Source organism: Amia ocellicauda, chromosome 4 (genome assembly GCF_036373705.1).
Source record: "Amia ocellicauda isolate fAmiCal2 chromosome 4, fAmiCal2.hap1, whole genome shotgun sequence".
Classification (NCBI taxonomy): Eukaryota; Metazoa; Chordata; class Actinopteri; order Amiiformes; family Amiidae; genus Amia; species Amia ocellicauda.
In genome coordinates, this window is record NC_089853.1 from 8,268,135 (window position 1) to 8,291,900 (window position 23,766).

Consider the following 23,766-nt stretch of genomic DNA (forward strand, 5'->3'; position numbering starts at 1 on the left):
TGGTACTATGTATCAGGTCACACACAAATGGTCAATGTAAGAGGTTTCAGAGAGCCTACAAAAGTTTAATTCATGTAAAATAATATTTAGAGTGAATTGCACATAAAATGACATGCTTGTGCATATCTACATACATTAGCCATGTAAACAAATTTAAGATATGAAGATCAGCATCACCCTCCCCTTCAAGATAAAGAAAAAAAAATAAAACAACAACCTGGGACTGAACATTTTGAGTATTAAACACTGCAATATTCAAGCACATTACATTTGTTAATGTCAACAGACCTACCTGGATTTAAAGTTTTGATTGTTACTTTCTCATTGTAAAAGTTTCACACAATTTGGGGCAAACCCAAATTAATCAAATTGTGTACCGGAATTGTTTGACTTCAGGAAAGGCAACCATTAGCCTTTGACCAAATTTAGTGAACAGGGTTTTTCATTGTTTTTTTTTTACTTCAGGAAAGGCAACCATTAGCCTTTGACAAAATGTGACACATTTCAACTTCTTGCTGCCACTGTAAGTAAAGTGACTTATTGGTATCTACAAGGGTCAGTGTACTTTGAACATCTGTCAATCTCTTAAATAGTTTTTAAAGTATCTTAAATGACAGGCATCAGCCTTTAAAAATGCACTGAATGTAAGGGGGAAATGTTATCTAGAACTTGCTGAAAAACTTTCAAACACCAAGTTGTGTATAACTACCCACAGCAAGAGGATACAAAAAATAGCTTATTTTATTGCATTAAAAATGCTAGCTAACATGTAAAATCCACATTTTCAAGGGTTTGGAACCTTCATATCCCTCCATCATTTGTGTAAATGGTACTGATCACAACTAGACGTAGCCCAGATAAGTAGGATATTATTCTACAATCTGCCAAAGAGTTAACTTCTCGATTAAATTTATGTTCACCTTAATTTATATAAAACAAGGCTATTTTGAGTTTACTTGGAACACATTCAATTGCAAGTTTTACAAATGTATTAACTTAATTGGAATACCAGTTTGTATGTATGTGCACTTGTTTTCTTTCTTTTCTTGCAAGCAATGTAAAAACATTGCAACTACAATAAAATCATGTTTCAGAAGACCAGATTCAGACCCTACTTTACTACTTAATCATATATTAAACACTGCTGTATGCACCCACACGTGTCTTGGAACTGTTGGTTTTACCTTAGTTAAAGGTATGAATGACAAGTTCAGATGCTAACCTGAAAGCCTCTACTCTCCGTTCAGAGGAGCTATTGATCTGAAAGAACCATACTTTTTTGAAAAGTAAAAACTGTGACATGTAACCCAATTTTAGTTTTTAATATTTTGCTGTATATATAGATTGTTCATCCATACATCAACCGGATGCTTGAGATTCATTTAACTCAAAATAAGAGCTTATATGCGAAGTCCAATTGTACATGCTTCAATGAAGTATTCATCATACTTTCAGTGCGTACAACACAAATGTCTTGTATCCAAATTGAACACCAAGAGCTGTTTTTTTTGTCATAAAAAAAGAAAAACAAAACCCCAGAAGTTGCCATTTTTAGCAGCAACAAAATGCCACTGATTATTCAACAGTAACCAAATTCATGTGACAACCAGCTGTAACCAGATCAGTTAAGTTGCTTGCTGAGTAACAAAGTTACAGATCCATTTTCTTATTTTTAAATATTCTCCATTGATTTTACAAATTTGCAGTCTGATACAGAAGGCTAGGAGACCTGAATATGAAAGTGCTAGTTAATTTACAGATATCAGGCATCACGTAGTGCTATGACAAGTATCCAATATGCTACATATGAATACACTCGCTTACGCCTTTCAAATGCCTAAGGTTATTCTGCAAGGCTTATATAGTACCTTGGCTTATATACATTACAAACATGGGAATTTGTTAATGCAAAAATCTAGACAAACACTACTGCCACAGGTATAATTTAAAGAGTGGCCTTCTAGCCTATACTGTGAAACTGATGAGACGTTTAGTCATATTGTCATTGATTTCTTTTTTTTTTTGAATCCCCATAATTTTTGTTGAAGAAAAAAAAAAAGCTGCCGTCATGACATCCCCTCCAGGACTCCATAAGAATGCTGTTCAGAGCTTGATTTTTTTCTTTTTTTATTTTATTTTGTTTTTCAAGTTCCAAGTTCTTGGTTAGTTTTCCCAGCCATAGGTCGCATTTGGTTGCCTTCCCACATCTTCTGGTGCTATGTCCAATTCAGTACAGTCAAATTGAAGAGTGAGTGAGAAGACCCAGTTCTGGAACCACTACGTGAGGGAACAACACAAGCTTTTCACTACAATCAGTCACAGAGTAAGGAAAGGAAGGGAAGATTCAATTCATTCCCGGAGCATTGCCCCCAAAATTGAAGTTGGTTGGCACCACTGGAGCTGTGAACTTGTATCCGCCGTGTTTCTCGATCATTTTTGACTCTGAGAAAAGAGAGAAACAAGAACAAGAGTGTGTTAAATGCACTTTTGGTTTTCCAACAGTTATTCAAAAGATAAGTTCAAGTCTGTTGCCAGAAGTACCAAGTCACGGTCTACTACACACAGTACTATCCAACAAACATCAGTTCCTGGTAGTAGTTTCTCTATCTTCTACCTGGACCTATTTAATCTGCCCTAAATGTGATGCAAAGACAAATTAGTCCTTTCACACAATAAACAAAAAAAAAATCTGAGCAAGAATTTCTCTCATCTGATCCCAACTAGGGATAATTAACAGAATAGAAAAGACTTGAAGATTCTATTTGAAACAGGTACCCATTAGCCCTGAGCTCAAACTACCAATCTTCACTCTATAAGCACACATTTACCCTAAGAGGATGTTGAGTACTGAACATACCATGGGCTGCCCGTCTTTGATCTGCCAGAGTGGCGATGTCTTGGAGTTGCTTTCCTTGTTCCTCATCGAGTGTGTGTGTGAGTGCCTGGTACCATGCTGGGTCCCGATTCTGAAGATCTGGAATTTAAAAAAACAACTATAATGTCTGTTCTTTGTCTTCTTATTAATATAAAAAATCCAGTATCTGTTAATTTTCTGTTGAGCACCAGGCTGAAATACCAAAGACTGCCACCTCTATAAAAAGCAACGTAACAACTAAGAAGGAAGGGGAAGACATGTTTAGGGAGTCTACATTTTATTATTCTCCCCCCACTGATCTCAGCCTGAAACCAATCTAGGGGTGTCGGGCAGCACGCAGTTTGTCTTCCGGGTGTGCTTACTCTGTAGGATGACTTTGAAGATCTGGTACTCGTCCACAGGGTTGTCCTCATCGTCCACAGCTGTGGTGTACCCCTCAAGGGCCGTCTCCTCAGCGTCATCCTCCTCCCAGTCCTCGTCGTCGCCATCCTCCCCCGCCTGCTTGGCCAGCATCTCCAGGTATTCCTGCCCTTCTTCATCGATATCATCCTCGTCACTGCCCAGCTCTTCTGTCGATAAGCACATACCCCCCGATCAGCAAAAATCCTTCTCTCCTGCTCAGTGTATGTCCCCGGTGAGAAAGCTCAGCGAGTTCTTTGAAGCGCTTACCAAGGAAATGGTAATTCTTTAACATCAAAGTTTTTGCAAGTGGTGGGGGGTTATTTTAAAATTCTGATTTGGATTAAACTGATAAAGGTTTGGGGGGCGGGGGGTAACCAAGGCCATATTTATTAAAAGAACATACATTAATCTGGGTTTTAAAATCAGATTAATTATATTCACCATTCATTTTAGGATATATTTAGGCTATATCTTGATTATATAACATTTTAGTTGGCTTCATTTTATATGTGTTGAGACTTTTTTTTTTTTTTAAATCTGCACTACACCAAAATGGTGGTGATAATGAATGTCCACAAAGTGCCCCCCAGGATGCAAGTTCACCATATTCAAGTTCCTGCTCAAAAAAACGTTGCAGCCAGAGGAGAGCAAGGCGGCAGCTCGGTCTTAAACCGGACTTCCCGAAGTTCACAAGACGCCACCCACGCCCCTTACCGTTCTCCTCTTCGTCCTCCCCGTCCTCGTCGTCGTCCTCGTCGTTCTCGTGCTCGGCCCGGCAGGCGTACGCCCTCTTCAGCCCGTTGAAGAGCAGGATGGCTGCTGGGATCAGCTGGCCGGCCACCTGGTTGACCACCTGCGGCCTCTGTTCCATGTCAATCAGCGCGCACAGACCCAGCACACACATCTTCCTGTCGTGGAGCCTAGGAGCACACCGAACACAAGGGAGTCAGCAGGGGTCTCCGCACGGTATCAGAGCACGCTCACAGCCAAGCTAATACTGAGTTTCTTCTCAAGATTCAGCACGTAAGCACTCTCTCGCTTGCACACACTGCAGTCATTAATTTACTTGAACTACGAACTCATTATCACCTTTTAATGACACCCCTGCACTGAAGGATTACTACATTACTAAATCCAGCCGCACAGGAGCTATAAAACATGTCTAAAGACAGAAAGCGAATTCATCCTAACCTGCAGCAACCCAAACCAATGAGACGAGCTCAGTGGCATTAAAACCCCCCAAATTGCAGATATCAGAAGAACGCCATCCTCGGCCACGAGACGCACTGGTGGCCGAAATGTAACCGCAGAGAGCGTTGAAGAGCAAGGCCTGCCCAACTCACCCGAGGAAGCAGTCAACGTCATTGAGCCACTGCGTGATAAAGTGGTTGGTGATGGGCTCCGTGTTGTTGGGGAAGCGCAGGTTCTCCAGCGTGTTGAGCAGCAGTGGGGGGCTGTAGTACAGCCCAGCGATGGCCACCTGCAGACACATGGTCCTCAGCTCACTCGTCTTCACCTCCCTCGTCAGCCTCTCCAGGGCCGCTGCCACGAACAAGGGCACCACCTGCAGGAAAGGCACATCGTTCACACCGACTGCGCAGATGCAAAAATGAAGATCAATTCATGTTTCCACTCGCTGGAGAGAGACAGAAGGCTGCTCTAATTTAAGAACAGTAGGCCGGAAGCATGGTTTAAAGAGCAGGTGAGGGACTCCGTATGTGCCACCCCAGCTCTGTGCATTAAACAGTGCTGTGTGGGGGCTGCACTAGGCGTTGAAGTACACTAACCTGGTCAATGCCGCGCCCTTTGCACTGCAGAATGACGACTTCCAATAGCTTAGCTGCGTGGCACTCGGCATCCTCGCCCGCATCTCCTGTCAGGACCTGCAAAGTGAGGATCATTGCTCTTAATAAAAGCCCCCCAGACAGCTACACAATTACACTACCCTATTAAAGCAATTATACAGATATTCCTTACCTTTTTGCACATGCTGTAGATCATTTCAAGGTATTTGGTGTCAGACAGTAGTGTGTCTGTGTCGACTGTGATGTAGTTATGTAACAGAGGCATCATATCTGTGAAAGACCAAACCATTCAGACAACCATTAATTTGTGTTGCGTGTATAATTTCTGTAAATGTGTAATAACATTCAGTTCATAGAATGACCCAATCACTGTACTGTACATGTACATGTTTCCAAGACATGCATTCAGAAAACTATTTTTATATATAATAAATAAAAGCAAGTCATTTGAAATTTTAGTTTTTTTGGTCTCAAACTTGGTGCACTGGTCAATATCAAAGATTGGGATGGAGACGGACCACGTACCTGTGAAGTAGTCAAACCCATCCTGCTGGAAGACCTCGAAGACCAGCGGTAAGAGCTGCCACATCTGCGGGGATACCTGTTGACACGTCAAACTATGGGCCAGAGAGAGGATCTCCTCATAGAACTCTGGGGAAAAAAAGACACCACCGACTATCAGCATTAACAATTACACTACAGAGTCAAACTGCGTGTAGTTCGACAGTACAAAGTGGAATTTGGATCCTACGCATTCCTGCACAAAAGCACACTGCCTTAATTAAGATACTTACCCAAAACGTGCTGCTGTAACACGGTCCCGATGACCTGCAGACAGATTCCTTCCAATTGCTGGGTGATCTGAAATAAGACGGGTTCACACCTTTAGTCTCCAAAAGACACTCTGGAACGGCTCCTATCAAAGCTGATCTCAGGAGAGAAGTGACTGAAGACCATCTTAAACAAGATTCCTCTTAAATGAAGAAGCATGAATTCATTACATTTATTATTTATAATTTATGAGATTGAGAGATCAGAGAGAAAGCCTAAAGTTAATGGTGTAAACTTCTTTCTCTGTCTTTAATATATGCATTTGGGGGTCAAGGGACTTTTTCCCCAGATGCTATAGGATACATTTTTTAAGCTCTCTGAAGTAGGTCAATTTCAAAGATGATGGACTGCCTCTATGGTCCAAAAACTCCCCACTTCAACATAAAAAGCCTACATACTGAAGACTGTTACAAGATGCTCTTTAACATATGCCTCAGTGGAAAATCAAAACAGAAAGTTATGGAAATGCACAATTCCTTCTTGGATTAGTTCATTTCTGACAGAGGAAAAATACAAATATAAAAATACACCACTCTAGTGACTGACTGACTTTTTTTTTTTTTTTTACTTTGAGCAGACAGCCAGTTATGTCCCAACTGCCTACAACTAAAGCCATTTCTGAGACTCCTGGACTCCACAGGCAGCTGCAGGGGCAGTAACATGTAGGAAACCAGTGAATGAAAAAAAAAAAAAAGAACATTCATACCTCCATTCGCACATGGATATAAGCACTAAGATTTTTTTGTTTGAGACAGCCTCCACAAGCTAGGGTTCAACCAGACCATCCATGGGCAGAGAAGTGGAGGTGAGTATGGGACAGGATAGAAGCACCACTGACCTCTTTGTGGTCCTCCACCACACTGAGCAGGGTGTCGATGGTGTTGAGGATGCCCATGGCTGTCACAGCCTTGTCGTCACCGCCCTCCTCATCTGGACCCGTCTGGATCACCTGGTTGAATGTCATCGCCTGCAGGACGAGGGAAAGCAGCGGTTTGAACTCACATGCTCTTGCGTACAGGGCCATTGTGCAAAATGGATAAATGACACTGCAAGATCAACGCCTTGCTTATAATTTTTTTTTAGCAAAACAGTGCATCCGTTAATTCATCAACATGTTACAGTTCCAACAAGTTTATATGGTTTTGTCTACCTTCGATTTGTCGAAGAATAAAGTAATCTGTTTTAATTTAGGTTCAGATTTATCCACAGCACTTTATTATTATTTATTATTCCAGCAATTGCAGGGAGAGAAGGCAGTCTGACAGTTTCACCTGGCAGTTCAAGATCTCTCTGCATGCCGGCAGGACCCAGCAGTTTATATAGAGTAACTCACAAAAGCAAGATTCAAAAGACATTCCTCATCACTGCGAGAACAGAAATGTACAGCTGCAAGCCAGGGGACACATTTACTGGCACTTTGCAATTAAGCAGATATACTTCCCGAAACGGTCTCACTCCCTTCTCCATCCCTCCCCAACCCATCTGTACATTCTTATCTTAACTAGTGACATCTGAGCCCTATTTGGATTTGCTTCAATAGATCCCGATACTCCCGAGCCAATACGGATTGATGCCTGCTCTGACCTCCCTGCTGTGCAGTGTAGCAGGTGCCGATTGGAAACTCACCAAGTGCTGGGTCATCTCCACAGCGATGGGCGTGACCTCCTCACTGTACTCGCAGATCATCTTCTGGATGACGTTGGTGAGGTCATCGTTCTCAGTCTCTCGCACAATGTGCAGGAGCGCCTGCATTACTGGTCTGATGAAGGGAGTGATGTACTCTTTAGCTGGAAGAATCAAGCATAGAGACAGGATTTAAAAAAAATGTATTCTCTAAAAGGCAGCATCATAATGTGACATAATAAAAGCTTCCTAAAATTTGCCAATTTACACAAACTCCAAATCAAATCTGACAATATCTGTAGGTAGGAGCTCAGAAGAGCCGAGTCACAAGATCACAGAAGAGTTAAAGAGCTTAACTGATTCGTCAGCGTTCCTTGCTCTCGGGGTATGTTTAAATCTACCCGATTACCCTCTAAATCCAGTAAACAAGATTCTGAACAAGAAGCACTTAAGCTGAAAGTGGTTCCCGATACAAACAAAACTAATTTAGAGACACCGGCCTGCAGACTTATCAAAAGGGCTGGTGTATTGATTAAGAGCACTTAAGGCAAAGTATTAAGCAGGAAACCTTTCGTTAGTGGGTTACTCGCTCACATTCTTCGCCCGCCAATGAAAATCACTGATATTTAGTACAAACGCAGGATTTGAAGGGGAAAATGAAAATCACACCTTTCTCCTGGTTGCTGATGAGAACTTGTAGGGCAATGGCAGCCTCAACTTTCACTGGCATTTCATTGTCATTGATCAGACAGCGTCTCGTGAGCTCCAGGGCTGTCTGTAGGTTCTGGTCAATCTTAAATTTCACCTCACAGAAATAATGGAGAACCCAGCAGGCCTGAAACATTACAGATCAGAGAGACAGCTTACCATAAGCCCTGTACAGCATGCCTACATCCTCAACATGCCGGCAGACTAATACTAGAATATCACACCTTTCAATAGCAGGTTATTTAAAGTAAGGAATAATGTTAAATGTAGTAATAGATCCATTTTGCAAAGCACTGCACATAAAGGGAGGGATGATTTAGGAATAACATTACAAATGGAAGATCCATTTAGTTTAAATCTTTGATTCAGGACACCCAGTTAGAAGTGAAGAACTACATCTAGAGCTATCGTATATACCATGCCATAAAACCAAAAAACATCGTAAGCAGCTTTTAAAATATGTTGGAAGTTCAATTATGCAGTCATCTTACCCTGGCTCTCATGTAGCCCAGCTCACTGCTGAACAGCGGGAAGACATGGTTCTGTAGCATGAACTCCATCTGGTCTTTGTAGATCTTTTTCTGTGGGGACATGCATGTGTAGGTAGGGGTTGTCAGATCCATCCATTTAGATAAGTCTAATACAAGACTAATCGATTTGTGAATAATCTAAGAATCTGTCCTAGCACAATAGATTTCCCGGATGTAAAAACAAATCATAGATATGAAGGCAAATAATTTAACTGCTGGTAAACATTCTACTTACTACATGAGAAAATTACCTTCAATAAAACCTCAGCCAAGGACCCGATCATATGCAGGGCCCCATCCTTCTTGCGTGGGTCAGCTGCGGGGTCCGTGAGGATCTGGTAGCAGAAGCCCATGGTTTTCTGCAGCACCTATACCACAAAACCCAATTCACATTAGGGGTGGGCGGTACACTGGTATGAATGTGAATACTGGTGTGACGTTGTGCTGTGATATGGATTTTGTCATATCATGGAATATGTAATAAATTAATACATTCATTTAATAAGGCATTTAGGACTATAGTGTTTTGTTCAAAATTGATACTATAAAACTGATAGTATAAAATGGATACAATAATTGCACCTTTTTTGCTTTTATTATAAACATACTGTGACTAAGAAATAAAACAAGAAGCACATTATATTATTGTGCTATTTTGTTCACATGAACGGACTTTGCTCGGGCAGCAGTGTGGAGTAGTGGTTAGGGCTCTGGACTGTGGAACAGTGTTGTGGGTTCAATCCCAGGTGGGTGTACTGCTGTTGTACCCTTGAGCAAGGTCCTTTATCTAGATTAATCCAATAAATGCCCAGCTGTATAAATGGCTAAATGTAAAAAATAATGTGATATCTTCTAACAATTGTAAGTCACCCTGTATAAAGGTGTCTACTAACAAATCGAGTAATAATGTCACCAATCAATGTTACAAATAGGTGTGCATCTGCAGAGTTAATGAACGTAGGCTAGTGAACTCCCTTTGTTAACTACAACAAAAGCATCAGAAGATTTTATAAAATGAGTGCAAAAGAGAAACATCAAGGGTGAGTGAAGACTATGAAAGAGTAAAGAGGTTGACCGGGTAGACAACTGGTTTGGCTTCAAAGTATCTGATCTCGACCAACAAACACTACTGTTATCAGATTGTGTTAGCCAAACGTGGAAAAAACAGCAGTCCAGGGGATTGAAGCTTAAAGTTAGTTTGGAAAAATTACAGATTTTCAGGTGCATACTATGTCCAATGCCTCACCCTTTCAGGTTTTATACGGTTAAAAGCAGTCTTTTGTCAGTTATTTTTTGAAGTGCTCCTAAAATTTCATTCAGATTTGTATATATTATATATATATATACATACATACACACACACACACACACACATCTTGTATATCAGTTATCGCCCCAGACAGTGGAACATATCATGATATTAATTTATGTTCAAATTGTCCACCCCTATTCACACAAGCACTGTATCCTCTCCTCTACTTATACACTCATATTCAACAAAGGGTCTCAGGGCCTGGGACAGCATCCAATGAAATTACAGGGATATTTAGATCTTGCTCCAGCTAGAGAAACTGGACATGAGGAGGTGCTTATGAACATCTGCATTACAGTAAGAGTATAACCATATTATTAGACTTCGTAGGCATCTTATGATCTATACAACAGGAGGCTTGTGGGAGACTATGGAGGCTGGCCAGTGGTGGAGTGTCTCAGAGACGTCACTAGACCAGTACTATGATCTCCGCTTTCTCTGTGGCCGCAGGTGTGGTGTGAGCACTGCTGGCCAGACTGCAGGACGCAGACGGACAGCAGCACTAAACACGGACGGTCGCCACGCACACACAGGCCACCTGCAGCCAGGCAAAGCCTTGGGACGACTCAAGTGAGTCAACACAGGAAGATGTATACATCTTTTTTTTCTTTTTTCTTAAAAGATTGCTGGCACATGGAGCAAAAGGAAAATACAAAATGAGTGTCAAAAGTCTATTATATTTTTAAAATCTTTAAGGAACTGGGTGGATGAGATTTTATTTCACAAACTCAAAACTAAAAGATAAAGTAAAACAGTAAACACAATGATATTATAGCCCAAACTCACTTCTTTTCTCTTACTACATGCAGTGAAGAGCAGAGTTTGTGCAGCTGTCGTCGGGGAGATGAAATCTTCAAACACGTCTGTGTGGGAGAAACAAAAGTTAAGATTTATTTTTTTTAAACACAATCAAAGATTTCAGCAAAAGCTACAGCGGGCGAAACTGCGGCTGGAAAAGCTCAGTTAAATTTGCGGTATGGACAGATCAGATTTGTCACTCGAGATTATTCAGATGTTTTATAATAAGCATCGCACTGGCTTCAGATCTGGCAGAGCTAAATACTTGCTCTAATCTGGTAGTAGCAAGCAGGCTGTTCGTGTTTGGATATAAAAAAATAAAAAAAAAGGGGTGGGAGGCAAAGACTACTTTTCATAACTCACTATAGGATGCCCATCATCAGTTCCCCACAGATCTACCGACGGCCTCTTACCGAACTTCATGCGAATGTACTCGTAAGGATCTTCTTGCCAGAGCTCCTCGTCAGTGTCTGTGTAACACATCAGTGGAAAGACCACATCCTGAATGATGCCCTGTATGACGAGAACACAAAATGCACAACCTTGAGCAAACACTCATAACAGAAATACTAATCCCCTAAAAGAGTTGATCTGTGGGAGACTATGGAGGCTGGCCAGTGGTGGAGTGTCTCAGAGACGTCACTAGACCAGTACTATGATCTCCGCTTTCTCTGTGGCCGCAGGTGTGGTGTGAGCACTGCTGGCCAGACTGCAGGACGCAGACGGACAGCAGCACTAAACACGGACGGTCGCCACGCACACACAGGCCACCTGCAGCCAGGGATGCTAAATCCTATCACAATATCAGCGGCGGAGTTTATTACATTACAGAATGATATTACAGAGGTAATTAGCCCAGGGTTAGCCTATGACTCGAGGAGCTGCTTTAGTTTTGTGTGGCAAAGGAGTGAACTGCTACTGGATTGCATGAGATGGGATTACTACTAAACACTGAAGTTATTAATTTGGGCATGAGCTCAAAACAATTATTCAAGGTTAATCCTATTATGTGTGATTAGAGTTTGTGTAAATTATATTAGTTACTGCACCAATGGCCGGGGGGGGGAATAATCTTTCATGCATTTATGGAAAGCAGGAGGAAAAAACATCCTGTAACAAAGTGTAATGTAATTTGGAGAGGCACGGCTAAACCAGATCCTCATAAAAACCCATGCTTGAGGTAAAAAGATAAGTAAATGATTCTACCTCTGACCACAGTTACAAAAAAACTGAAACGCAGAGAATATTTGCATTTATTGAAAGATTAACACATGAGGAAAATTAAACTTATCCTTAATAAGATAAGTCAAGCATGTGTCACAGCTGGGGGTGATCTTTGTGCAGTTTCAGCCCTGTTCTGAGCTCTGAACATACCTGGATATGCGGTTTGAGGTTCTTCCACGTAAGTGCGTGTGCCACCCCCTGGTTGATATAGTTGAGCGTCTGCTGCAGTACTCTGGGAGCTACATAGTGCTTTTCTTTATACTGATACAAGACCTTCAATAACACCTGTAAGACAATACAGTAAATGAGTCATTCTGTGCTTGGAAAGCAAAACGAGACTTCGAGCAGATGTCATACTTAATAAATGAATAAATAAATACATAAATAAATACATAAAAAGGAGTCTCTCCGGCTCTACCTGCTGAGCAGAGACTGCGTAGCCCTTGAGGAACAGCTCCGCGAACTCTGTGTACTCTTTGGAGATGTTGCCGGGGCTGCCATACCTAGAAAAGTTACATAGTTGTTACTTTTGATCTTGAACTTTGAGCACTACAGTTTAATAAACGAGAGGAAAAAAACAAACAAAAAACAAGCAAGTACGCCAGCACTCCAAAATCTCAACTAGAGCGCTCACAGCTCAGAGCTTACGATTGGTCGTTAGGAAGGGCGAGTAAGTGACATGCCTTTCAAAGAGCCGGGCCAGGATGTGCAGGGCCCACTTCTTGCACTTCCACCAGGGCAGCTCCGGCCGCTCGTCCTCATCCACCTGCAGGGTCTCCTGAGATTGGGGGAAGGACAGGGAATGAATCATTAGAGGAGTGATGAAAAGATTAGTCAGACATTTAGGGCACAGTTCAAATCAAGTTATAGGACAACCCTCGCCAAAAAAATGTACAGCATGGAGAAGTCCCATTTCAACTTGCATCTGGAATTGGACAAAAGGATGATTTTCCAGAGCCTTGTGATGGGGCAGCCCGACACCTCCAAGATCTCTTCGATTGTTCTGTAAACTCCCACCACTATTTTTTATTTTTTTTTAATAATTGTTACACATGCAAACTTGTCTGTGTGCTTTAAGTACTCACTGCTGGCACATCTCGGTCCACCACTTGCTTCAAGATCTCCATCCACTCGGTCAGGTTCTGCTGATTGATCAACTCCAATGGCAGGTTGTACTGTGGAGACCAAACAGACACGGTTCACCTCGCTGCCCTTCTCTAAATGTGCCTCCGGAGGTAGACCTGGTCTTACCACCCCCCTGGTGACATCACTACAGGTACAGCTGTGGTGTACAACTGTACATGAAAAGCATTCCCTGACTCGGGCCAACAGATGGTCACCTCTGTCCCACTGATGGCATCAGCATCTACTTTACAGAGCAAAGATGCACGACTCCAGTCTGCAAATGAGTTGGAATGTACTTTATTAAAATAAATCATAATTCTGCCATATCTACAATAGTGAAATTGTTTTCCCCCCTCTCCATATGCTTTTAGTGAGGATACAACCACTGAGCCCCAGACCATTTTTAGTGCGCGTCACGAACCTGGAAAAGTGCATACAGGATCTTGAAGATCTGTTTCTGGATGAGCACAGACTGGCTGGAGGGGTCTTGGAGGAGCTGGATAAAGCGATCCTTCAGCATAGGCATGAAGATCTGCATCGCTGCCACCAATGGGCTGCGCTCGTCTGGTTTCTTGTACCTGAAACATCAATACCGTTAGGTCCAAAGAACAGATGGGTATATGACACCCAGGCAGTTAACGGGAGTCCTCAATTCTTTAAATGGAAGGTCCTCAAGTGTCAGAAAATACTAAGCCCAGGTGATCTCCACATACTGTTCAATAATTAGGAGGAGGGGGGAGGATTCTGAAGAAATGTGACAAGTACTGAACAGAATATAAAGTTGGGAAAAGCTGCTGAACAGCCAAGATTGCAAATCCTCCCCCAAAAAGGGAGTAAGTAAAAAAAAAAAAATCTGTATAACTATTTTTAGAGGCTGTGCTAAACAAAAGGTCTCTTACTCATAGTTCTTCACAAGCTGATAGAGACACAGGAGGATTCCCAGCCAGCCGGCGCTGTTATCCGACTGAAGGTAGAAGCCAATCTTATCCACGATTGCAGTCCATTTGCCGGGGTAGTCGTGCTTGATCATGTGATGAATGCAAGTCGTGAGTTGTACTCTGTATCATAAAAAGAAGAAAATAATAATAAATTAGTACAAATTTAAAGCCTTCAGGTGTCACTAGGGCCATCACTTATGATTAGGCAGCCAAGTACCTTATGCGCTCCGGAGAGTGTATGATTGCCTCCACGATGTTGTCTCGGATAAACTGGCGGTCCTCTTCTGGGATGGTGGTGGGCAAAGCCTCTCCACTAGTGCCTTCCCCCTCGTTCCAGTACTGGGTCACCATGTTCTTCAAGTAGATCACACCTGAAAGCGGGAGACCGTGGCTGTTCAGTCTCTGCTTGGACAAACTCAGCAGTGCTTTGGAAGCCGCAAGGGAGGTCATGCTGAAATCCTACAGGTCAAGTCAACAGTGGAAGGGAAGCAGCACCAACTGCCTTCAATTTGCATTCACTGGAGCTGAACAGCAGCAGCAGGAAGTGGACTTCCCAAGTGCATTTTAATCAGGTGCAATGAAGGATAGCTAAAAAGGCCCCAAGTCAGGATTTCAACACAGATGATTTATTGCAGGTCTCCCTAATCCATGTGCACAGACTGTCTTGAAGTAAATTGCTAGGTTGTCCCATGTCCTTACATATACTCAAGGCTGTTTCTAGAACAAGACTACATTACTCTTTATACAGGCACGCCTATGATGGATTTCTGTCTGGTAAGAGAACCTCTTTTCCCTCAGCTGAGCAAAGGCTCTAAGGCATGCTGGTAAAGGCAAGTGTGAGAAAAGACCAGCTTCCTTCCCCATGAGTACACGATGACTGTGCAGCGATTTTTTCTTGTGTGTGTGGGGTTTGCCAGCGGTATTTACCAGTTGAACCAATCCATATAAACTCACAGCATTGATAAAGAATTAAGCAAAGAAAAAAAAGTCCTTACAAAAGAAGGGAACAATAAAGCAACTTTTTTTTTTTTTTTTTAATACTTGTTAGTGTTACTAGAAAGGTCTTCCAATTAAATGTTGCTTTCTTTACAAGTATACTTCCCCACATTTCGTCATGGGAAATTTAACATCATGCCAATCAGTACAAAGCAGATTCCATTAGCATTCTCTGAATATAAAGGTCTAGCCCAACCCAAAAAAACATTCTCTTTGCCTTGTTCCTATCAAAGTGCCGTGGGTTAACAAAATATAATGATCCATCAGGAATTAAAAACTAACAGGCTGTTAGAATTATATATACACATGTTGAAGTATAATCTAAATGTGGGTCACACTTGAGAACATGTACTTTAGCTGAGTGGCTCTGAATGTGGAGAGATGGTGTAAATTGTTCTGTGGAACAGCTCCCGGGTCACTGGGCCTAACAGCAGACATTAGACTGCTGACACAGATGTGCGTCTGTGCCACTTGACAAAAATAATCCAGACTCCAGACTCGAACTGCTGACACAGCAGAGACCCACAGCACAAAGCTCTGAACTCCATCTGTCATCTACTTCCATAGCAAAACCGGAACACCAACAAAGAATAAAAAAAGACCTGACAAATCACACCATTTCTGGCAGCTGTATCCCTGTATCAAAGGAGCATGTCATTACCTGGGACCAGCTTTCCTGTTCAATTAAATACATCCACCAGAATTAGCAAGGAAGACCAATATTCTTTGGCACTGGCAATCATTTCTATAGTTCCTTAACCCAAGCATGGGATAATTATAGAAATGGCCGATATCTAAATGCCATGGAAATTTCTCAAGTTCTCCAAAATGGAACAGGAAATTAGAAGATACTTTTTCTAAAACTGCCATAAAGACTGTAAACAGGAACTTAATGAGCAGGTATCTTCTGCCTTTGGTTTCCCAGTCTGCACCCATAGCGATTTTACATGTCCCCTCTGTGAACCAGGAAATGGCCTTTCAACAGAGGTTGTGTTGTGCCAACAGTGCTCTCCGTTGTAACCATCTGTAAAGTCTGGAAATATAAAAACAAGTAGCCTACATTAAAAGATACGAGTAATTGAAATGTAGTTCAAGGTTAGAAAAATAAGTATTTAAATGCTTCCCATTTTAAAAAGTCTTGAATGCATATCTGCTTAGGTGTAAACCCTCACCAGCTTCTAGTCTTACCAACCCAAAGCCTTTGTGAGTGCATTATGATGTGTATTGCAAAACTTTGATGTAAGCATTGCAAAATGTATTATTTTGTTGCAATTCACCCTAGACACGAGCAACTGTTAACATTTAATTAAAAAAAAAAAAAACTCCCTGGGGACTTCCTGTCACATGATTCAAATCACAGCTGTTTTCACCAATACTGACAGTGCAGACAGACCTGTGGAAATATTTGAGGTTTTCCTCTGCCTGGAAAATCTATCCCATCTCAGAAGGAGGTCTTCAGTGAGATTCCAACACACATGCGACTTCCAAACCACTACATGCAAGAGTATTCGAATCATTCACAGGATACAGACCTCAGTCCGCAAATGTCATTCCACTTATGGAACTGTCCAATCACTGTACAGCTAGGACCATCACCACAGTGGCAGTTTGCTGTCAGCAAGCCTCTTTCACAGATGATCATGACTAACACAGTGCACTGCACACCAAGGCTTGCAAAAGCTGCAGCAGCAAGCGACACCACCTGTCTGACTGTATAAGAATATATTACATGAACCATCCAATGGAAGGCTAACTCGTGCAGCAGGGTGGGAATTCTTGGTTGGGAAGAGGTTACTGCTACTATTGCTGGAATCCAGTGTCAACCCTCCAATTTCTGTACCCTGAGGTTCGAATGGCTCGGTTGAGAGTTACCATGAACAGAAGGAAAGCGGGAAAAACACGTTATAAAATGTAACCACACAAAATTGATATCAGATGCAGTTTAGGGACAGCTAGGCTATATCCCACAGACGGGATCAGTCATGAGATTAGGACTCGCAACAGCGCAATGAAACTCACAAGACGCCCAAGTACAGCATCCAAAACCGTGAAGTCTACTTTAATATGCATCTAATACAATAAGTATTTTTTTTTCTCTTCAGGATTTGAAATGTACAATTGACATTATCACCTCCACTACTGTAAGGTAGCTGGAGAGAATGTTTCAATGTACTTTTACAGCACCCCTACCCTGTGACAGGATCGTATTTCAGCACTCAGAGTGGAGTTAGCCCATCAACTGCGGCAGACTCAACAATGCCTTTAATGCACCTTGTGTAATTCAAGATGGTCACGCGTTTCTATTGTTACCCACTTAAGGACCTAAGTACCGAAACTGGTAGTGCAGCCAAGTCTGTAGTCCTATAGATATTTAATTATAGCATTTTCATACTTCTGGTTCATGCAACCCCTTTTTTTGTTACGAAATCTTTGAAGGCAGCACCACTTGTCATTGCAAACCTTCTCAGGCAATTCATCATGAACTCCCTCCTGATCTAATTTCTACAGCATCACACAACACTATTAAATGCTAGACTAACTATCTTAAACTTGATCAGTTCAATAGGGTTGAGATTTCACATCAGACCTATACACAAATATATGATATTTTTTGGTGAGCTCAACATTTTAACAACTCTCTCAGTTCAGAATAGTTTTCTTCCTCCAAAATTCAGGAGGATAAAGAAAAACAGGCCACAAAAAACGTTTTTCAGAAATAAATAAATAATTGTTCGGTCTTATGATAGCAATAAGTTGAACTTATCATTCAGGAACATTTTAGTAGGTATTGCTCTATAGAAATGATACAGGCATACATGCTTGTTGGCCATCACTTTGAAAAGGGCTTAATCTTTTTTTCCCCCTCTATAATTTGTGCAGCCATTTAAAGGGAGATGGGAGTTTTTAAGCATTAAAAGCTGGTAGAGAAAGTTTCAGGCCTTCATTTAAAGGCTATGCTAGCAGGGAGCTTGTCTTTTGGAAAATGAATATTGGAAGCCTGCTGACTGATTGAAAGCTTAACCAGCTGTTCTTCTAATATGAACCATATGGCTGAAATAATCATATTGGAATTCAGGACACAAACTCGGTCCTTTAACTTGTCAAATAAGGAACTATTAAAAACAAACGCAGTTTACCAAACAAGCACGATGGGTCCAATGGCTTCCATTTCATTTTTAAACTATGTTTTTTCAAAGTTGTCCTTTAACCTTCAGCACAGCCACTTCCTTTTCCTCTTCACAGAATCTATATTAATGTCCATTATTACCAAGTGCATCATTCACAGACAGTATTCTGAATACCCACGTATCCCGAATGAGGTATTCTGAAAAGTGAGTTAACGAGTGTAGGACTAGCCATTATAAATGTATCCTGCATTTATGGTTTCACATTTCAAAAAGTAATGTATAAAGGCACAGCAAAAAAAAAAAAAAAAAAAAGGAATCACCACACACACACACACACAAGCAAAAATACTGCTGTACCGTAACATGGGGATTGCGTCAATTCAATAGCAAGCATCTTAGCATTAGACATTTTTAAATAAGATGCCCACAAGGGCCAGGCACATGAGCAGGTACACCATTACATTCACACGGACACTGGGCCACACGGTGCGGAAGGGGGCCTCCTGCCGGCCCAGGGAGCTCACCTGCTTGCCTGACTGGCAGATCCAGCTGTTCAGACATGGTCACCTGAAGCAGGGTGGAGACGAAGTTCACCTGGCTGTGACCCTGCCAATCAAAACAAGAGAACCAAATCAGAAGCCACGCCTCAAGATGTTGGCCTTTACCAAAGTAAGTTCTGAAAGTTATACTCATTTACATTTACAAAGTTTACAAACCATAGGGATGGACACACACTAGACAAGGAAAACATTTACATATTTTCAACACAAAGCCATCATTAGTTTTTGTTCTGCACATTTCTATTCCTCTCACTCATGCAAGAGACACGATAGGATGGCCACACAAGGACCACAAATGAATATGGATTTCAGAGCAATCCAAAGCATGCATGATTTGCTTTATAAGAATCATAATAAAAAATACAAAACGTATTCATGAGTAACATGTGAAACCCATGTTAAGGATCTCTAGGGAAACAATGTAGGTGGTTTTAAATGTTTCTTAAGCATTACCTGTATTAGGCTTGGGAAAAGGCATAAAGGGGTTAAATTAACTGTTTAAATTAATCTCTGGTGGTCTTAAAAATAGACAGTACTCTGACATAAGACATGCAGATATCAACTATGGTCCCCTTAAGAGGCATTTAAAATGACGTACCTCCTGTACCTGATTATGTAAGTATTTTGACTTTAAACATCAGGACTGTTCATGAAAAAACACTGAAATGATCTGGTACATGCTTGAGAGTCAGCATTCCCTTAAAACATGAACAATCTCGAAATGCATTAAATTAAACCCAGCTAGAGACACAATAAAATGATTGGCTTCTGGGCTCAACTCAACACCCCATAATGAGTTCATACAGTAGAGAGATGAGATAACAAGGAACCAAACACGGGTCAACGAGCCATTTGTTTCATTTTAGTTTAATCGTTACAGACATTCTTATTTTTTTGGGGTACTAAAAGCTAAACCGATGGATGTCTTCAGCACAGTGCCAGAGTGTTAAATCTCTCTGGGACATCTCCATGTGGTATTAATGTAATCTTTAATAAAACAGCTCTCCCTGGGGACTTACAGTCTCATCCTGCATGCTCTGAATCACAGCTGTACTCTCGAATACTGGCAGCAGGGACAGACCTTTGGAAGTCTATGGGGTTTTCCCCTGGTTGGGAAATGTATCCTCGTCAATAGCATTTCTGGAGAAGGTAGTCAGAGATGCCATCCCACACTAAACAAATAATCCCCTGCATACTACCAGTCCAGTCACAGTGGTCTTCAAAATGTGGATGTGGAAGAATTTAAACACTATTGTTTCAAATTAACCCAAACGAACCAACACACTACTGTTTAAACGCAAGCCTTGCAACACCTGACAGGAATGCTACAAGTTGTCACGTGATGCAGTGCGTTTCTTTGGCAGGACTGGCAGCACAGACAAGTGAATTGTTTCCAGGTATGGCGCATGAAGCTTTGTGTCAGCGGTGACACTGATATCTGAGTTTCAGCGTTTTCTTGCTAGACAGGACTGCAGGGAAAACATGCAAAATAAACGGCAGGCAGAAAAACTGTCTCAATATGGTAAGAATTTATAGAAAAAAAATCAACCTTAAGGTTTTTTCTCCAGCTACACACGGCCAGTAGGAGAAAACTGCTGTCCACTTCCTAATGTGTATGAAAGCAGTGACAAGAGATTATGCAGTGTCACTGGTGTAGCTTTCCTGGCATGAGTGTCAGCACTGAGGAATCCTGGGCTGCAGTTGACACTGGCTTTCTGGAGGTCCGCCAGGCTCTCTCTCTCGCTCTCGCTCTCTCGCTCTCGCTCTCTCTCTCTCACTGCTGTGCTCTCTGTTTGCATCAATCAATTCTCACTGAGCTCCTTAACCATCTTAATGGAGTTTCCCTGTGACAAACTACTGCCATTTGCGTGCGTCCCCACCTCCCCCCCTCCACTTTCCTCATCTGCCAATTAAAAATGACAGAATATACAAGTGTCAGGAAAATATAGTTCTCCCAGACCCCACCCTCTGTTAACTCTTTGGTGATTGAAGCCAACTAGTTTAACACTGAGGAAAAGTAAAACTTACAGCCAACATAGGTTAACATGCAACATGTAGCTTTCATAAATGTTTCAACCTATCAACAGGACTCCTTACCTCATCAAATTTTCAACAACTCTGTATCCTGTTGTAGTTACCAGTGCACTCATCCTATGAAGACTTCTCCCCTTGTACCAATGTGACATAACTCATGACCTGGCCCAGAAATGCTGAACTAAAAACAATCCAGCTATAAATTCTCCAAAGACATAATTGGTTTCATTCTACTTGCTAGTAGCAGGAATGCAGTAAATCACAATCACAATAGGATGCTTCCTGCATTATCTGTTCAGAACGCAAGCACTGTAATTGTGCTCCGCTTGCAGAAAAATATGATCAAAAACTTCCAAAGCCTATTTAATCAGCCACTAATTAAAGAATGCCTTCTAGAAATCATTTCATTAGTCTTCGTGTACTGTTTTTACATTGTTAATTGCATCACTCTTTTCTCTTTATAACATAAATGTTATTTATTTCTTATGAAATGAATGCTGGTTAGTTCACCGAGATGCAATGTGTTATCCAGTTATGCACACAACTAGCCTAGGAATATGTATCTTCCGATAGAAGAAATCACACCAACATTTACAGTTAAGACTACAAAACCAGTAAGTTGGCATTTTGACAGCAGGCTGGTAAATGTTGGCCATTTGTTTAGATGTCAGCTGCGGTATTTTAATCCCGATGCATTACAGCAACAGTTGTTCATAAAGCATTTACAGATCTGTATGAATTATTGATGGATTTCATTCAGAGCTAAAGGACATCAGGGGAACAAATCAAAAATATTGACAAGCACTCAGTACCATGAATTCACCTTTTGCACATTATCCCTGTTTCGAAATTGAAACACCTGTCAAAATATTCCTGGGATCCAACAGGTAAAATTCTTCTGTTGATTTTTTGGTTTGTTTTGAAGGTGGAAAAAAATACTTTTTCAGTATAAAAGACTTAAACTAAGAGTCTCTAATGAGGTTCTAATGAAAACCTAGACAGGTATCAAGCTTAAGGGTCACATAAATCATGAAGATGTTAAACTGAACCAGAAAGGTAGAAATGTATATCAGAGAGAACAATGTTACAAAGCCGGAACATAAGCATTTATATAAAAAAAAATAGTTGTGGTGTTGAAAATTATGGTCTCAAATGAAAAAGAGGGGACAAAATGTGAGCATCCTTTTAACAACCCACAACACAGCTCTCTTACATCCACCCACCTGTCATAAGAGGTGTCAATTAAGTCTAAACCCTCTATATATAGACGAGCAGACTCGCTTCTCCACCGATGAGACACTTCTCTAGCTGTATGTAGAAGAACACTTGATTTGCATTTGAACTCCACACTAGCGTTTATTGGTGGAAAAGGAGGGTTATTACTTCACTTGGGGTATACAGAGTAATTACAATATGTGAAAATGTTTTCAGAAACACAGGTCACTGCATCCGTCTCTTAATTACGGACTTCGGATGCAGATTCCGGAGAAGGAAATAAAAGCGAATCCGGTTTGACAGTTAAAGCTGACCGCACGTCATGTAGGAAACCGGTAACCAAGATACTGTAAGCATTACACCACTCGATATCAATCACGTTGTCCTGTACTAATAAGGTACGACAAAATAAATTATAAAAGGAAATATGCTTTTTGGTATTACAGTCGTATCGTTTATGAACTGTTCGAGCATCTGTGTGACGTCATCTCGATGATGTCATTCCACAACAGAACAGAATTGGTTCACTTTTTACAATGGCCAATTCGCTCCTACGGAACAGGAAGCCGATGAAGGTTGTTAAAACGTGCTGCTATTTTGTATAAAGTGGCGATGTCTGGTCACATCTTCGGTCGATGAATACAGCGGTGTTAGAAATGGAAAATAATAAATCCGTCATGTGCTGGAGTCCCAATAAAAACTTGCAGACATGAAATCCCCCCCTCAACTATATATCACGAGTCAGTTTCAATCTGCCCTAAACATGTGTCATCAACACTTCAACACGATCACAGAGCAAAGTTGCGATTTTCCCCAGGAGGCATCGGGTAACACCAACTTCAAAGTCATCCGCATTAAACCGCTCTTTAAAGTCAGCAAAAAAAAAAAAGAACTGGAATTTACGGAACACGAAAGACTCCATTTCACTTCCATCAACTTTTTGATGTTTCATTTCGAACTGGTGGCCGATCTACAGAGACAATACGTGTCAAAAGACGAACAAGTGACAACGAGAACATGTTGAAAGATGAAGTTAAGATTGAGAAACAACACGACGTATGATCTTTAAAATGTTCAAGCAGCCAGCAGGGTGAAATCAAGAACCGAGCCAGTCGTGCCGTGACCTGGCATTACACTAGAAGTTCGTGCGCACGTACGGTCTATAGCAGCTCATTCACTGGCGCTTTTTCACTAACGTGTCCCCGGGCTGATCGAGTAACGCATTTGGCCTTCGGACGGCACGATTCCCCCGGCACCCCGTCTCCCGTGCTCTCGGTACCCCGGCGCAGGCAGGACTCCTCCATGCCATTCCTACCGTGAGGCCCGCTCCGCCAGCCTCCAGCCTTACCTCACTCAGCTGTCTTTCGGCGGCCTCCCGCAAATTGGGGTCCATGGTCCCCCGGAGGGCCTCGATCAGAGAGTTGGGATCCATGTCTAGGTTCGGATATGGCTCGGTTTCGGTGGGTTCTGTGAACTATGAAGCCCCAGTCGATGCGCACATGGACGCGCTGTTCTTCAGCTGCCGGCGCGAAAGGAAGAGGCGAACGGAGGACCCGGATAGATCAGCGCCAATTTCTCTAATGGCACTTCCGTTGTAGTTGTGGTGCATTCTGGGAGTTGAAGTTCAACGCTATTATTTATTTATTTGTTAATTATTAGTAG

General features: G+C 41.7%; 1 protein-coding gene and 2 non-coding genes across 4 annotated transcripts; all 3 read right to left on the reverse strand.

Annotated features, from left to right (window-relative positions):
• Positions 1-44: 44 nt before the first annotated feature.
• On the reverse strand, positions 45-23,676 carry ipo7 (importin 7). Of its 2 annotated transcripts, none has more exons than XM_066700849.1 (25): positions 23,453-23,676; positions 18,820-18,901; positions 14,389-14,542; positions 14,133-14,291; positions 13,655-13,811; positions 13,194-13,283; positions 12,792-12,886; positions 12,527-12,611; positions 12,259-12,393; positions 11,298-11,397; positions 10,873-10,949; positions 9,026-9,142; positions 8,736-8,825; positions 8,206-8,371; positions 7,540-7,700; positions 6,752-6,880; positions 5,877-5,943; positions 5,608-5,733; positions 5,255-5,352; positions 5,065-5,160; positions 4,621-4,841; positions 3,992-4,197; positions 3,238-3,444; positions 2,858-2,974; positions 45-2,442 (listed from the first exon to the last, which is right to left on the reverse strand). In XM_066700849.1, the coding sequence occupies exons 1-25, from the start codon at positions 23,534-23,536 to the stop codon at positions 2,345-2,347; spliced, it is 3,117 nt and encodes a 1,038-aa protein (XP_066556946.1). In that variant the 5' UTR covers positions 23,537-23,676; the 3' UTR covers positions 45-2,344. The 2 variants fall into 2 exon arrangements, with proteins under 2 accessions (XP_066556946.1, XP_066556947.1); XM_066700850.1 differs by having other exon boundaries at positions 3,238-3,441; positions 23,453-23,675.
• LOC136748997 (small nucleolar RNA SNORA23) lies at positions 10,443-10,623 on the reverse strand. Its single transcript, XR_010816708.1, has one exon. It is a non-coding gene; the product is annotated as a small nucleolar RNA SNORA23 (small nucleolar RNA).
• LOC136748995 (small nucleolar RNA SNORA23) lies at positions 11,474-11,654 on the reverse strand. Its single transcript, XR_010816706.1, has one exon. It is a non-coding gene; the product is annotated as a small nucleolar RNA SNORA23 (small nucleolar RNA).
• Positions 23,677-23,766: the final 90 nt, after the last annotated feature.

Coding starts and splice junctions, on each gene's coding strand:
- ipo7 (XM_066700849.1), bottom strand. CDS start 23,536: ATGGATCCCAACTCTCTGATCGAGGCCCTCCGGGGGACCATGGACCCC. Junction 11,398..12,258: donor ACCTCAAACCGCATATCCAG/GTATGTTCAGAG, acceptor CTCGTCATACAG/GGCATCATTCAGGATGTGGT. Junction 3,445..3,991: donor GGAGGACGAAGAGGAGAACG/GTAAGGGGCGTG, acceptor GCTTATCGACAG/AAGAGCTGGGCAGTGACGAG.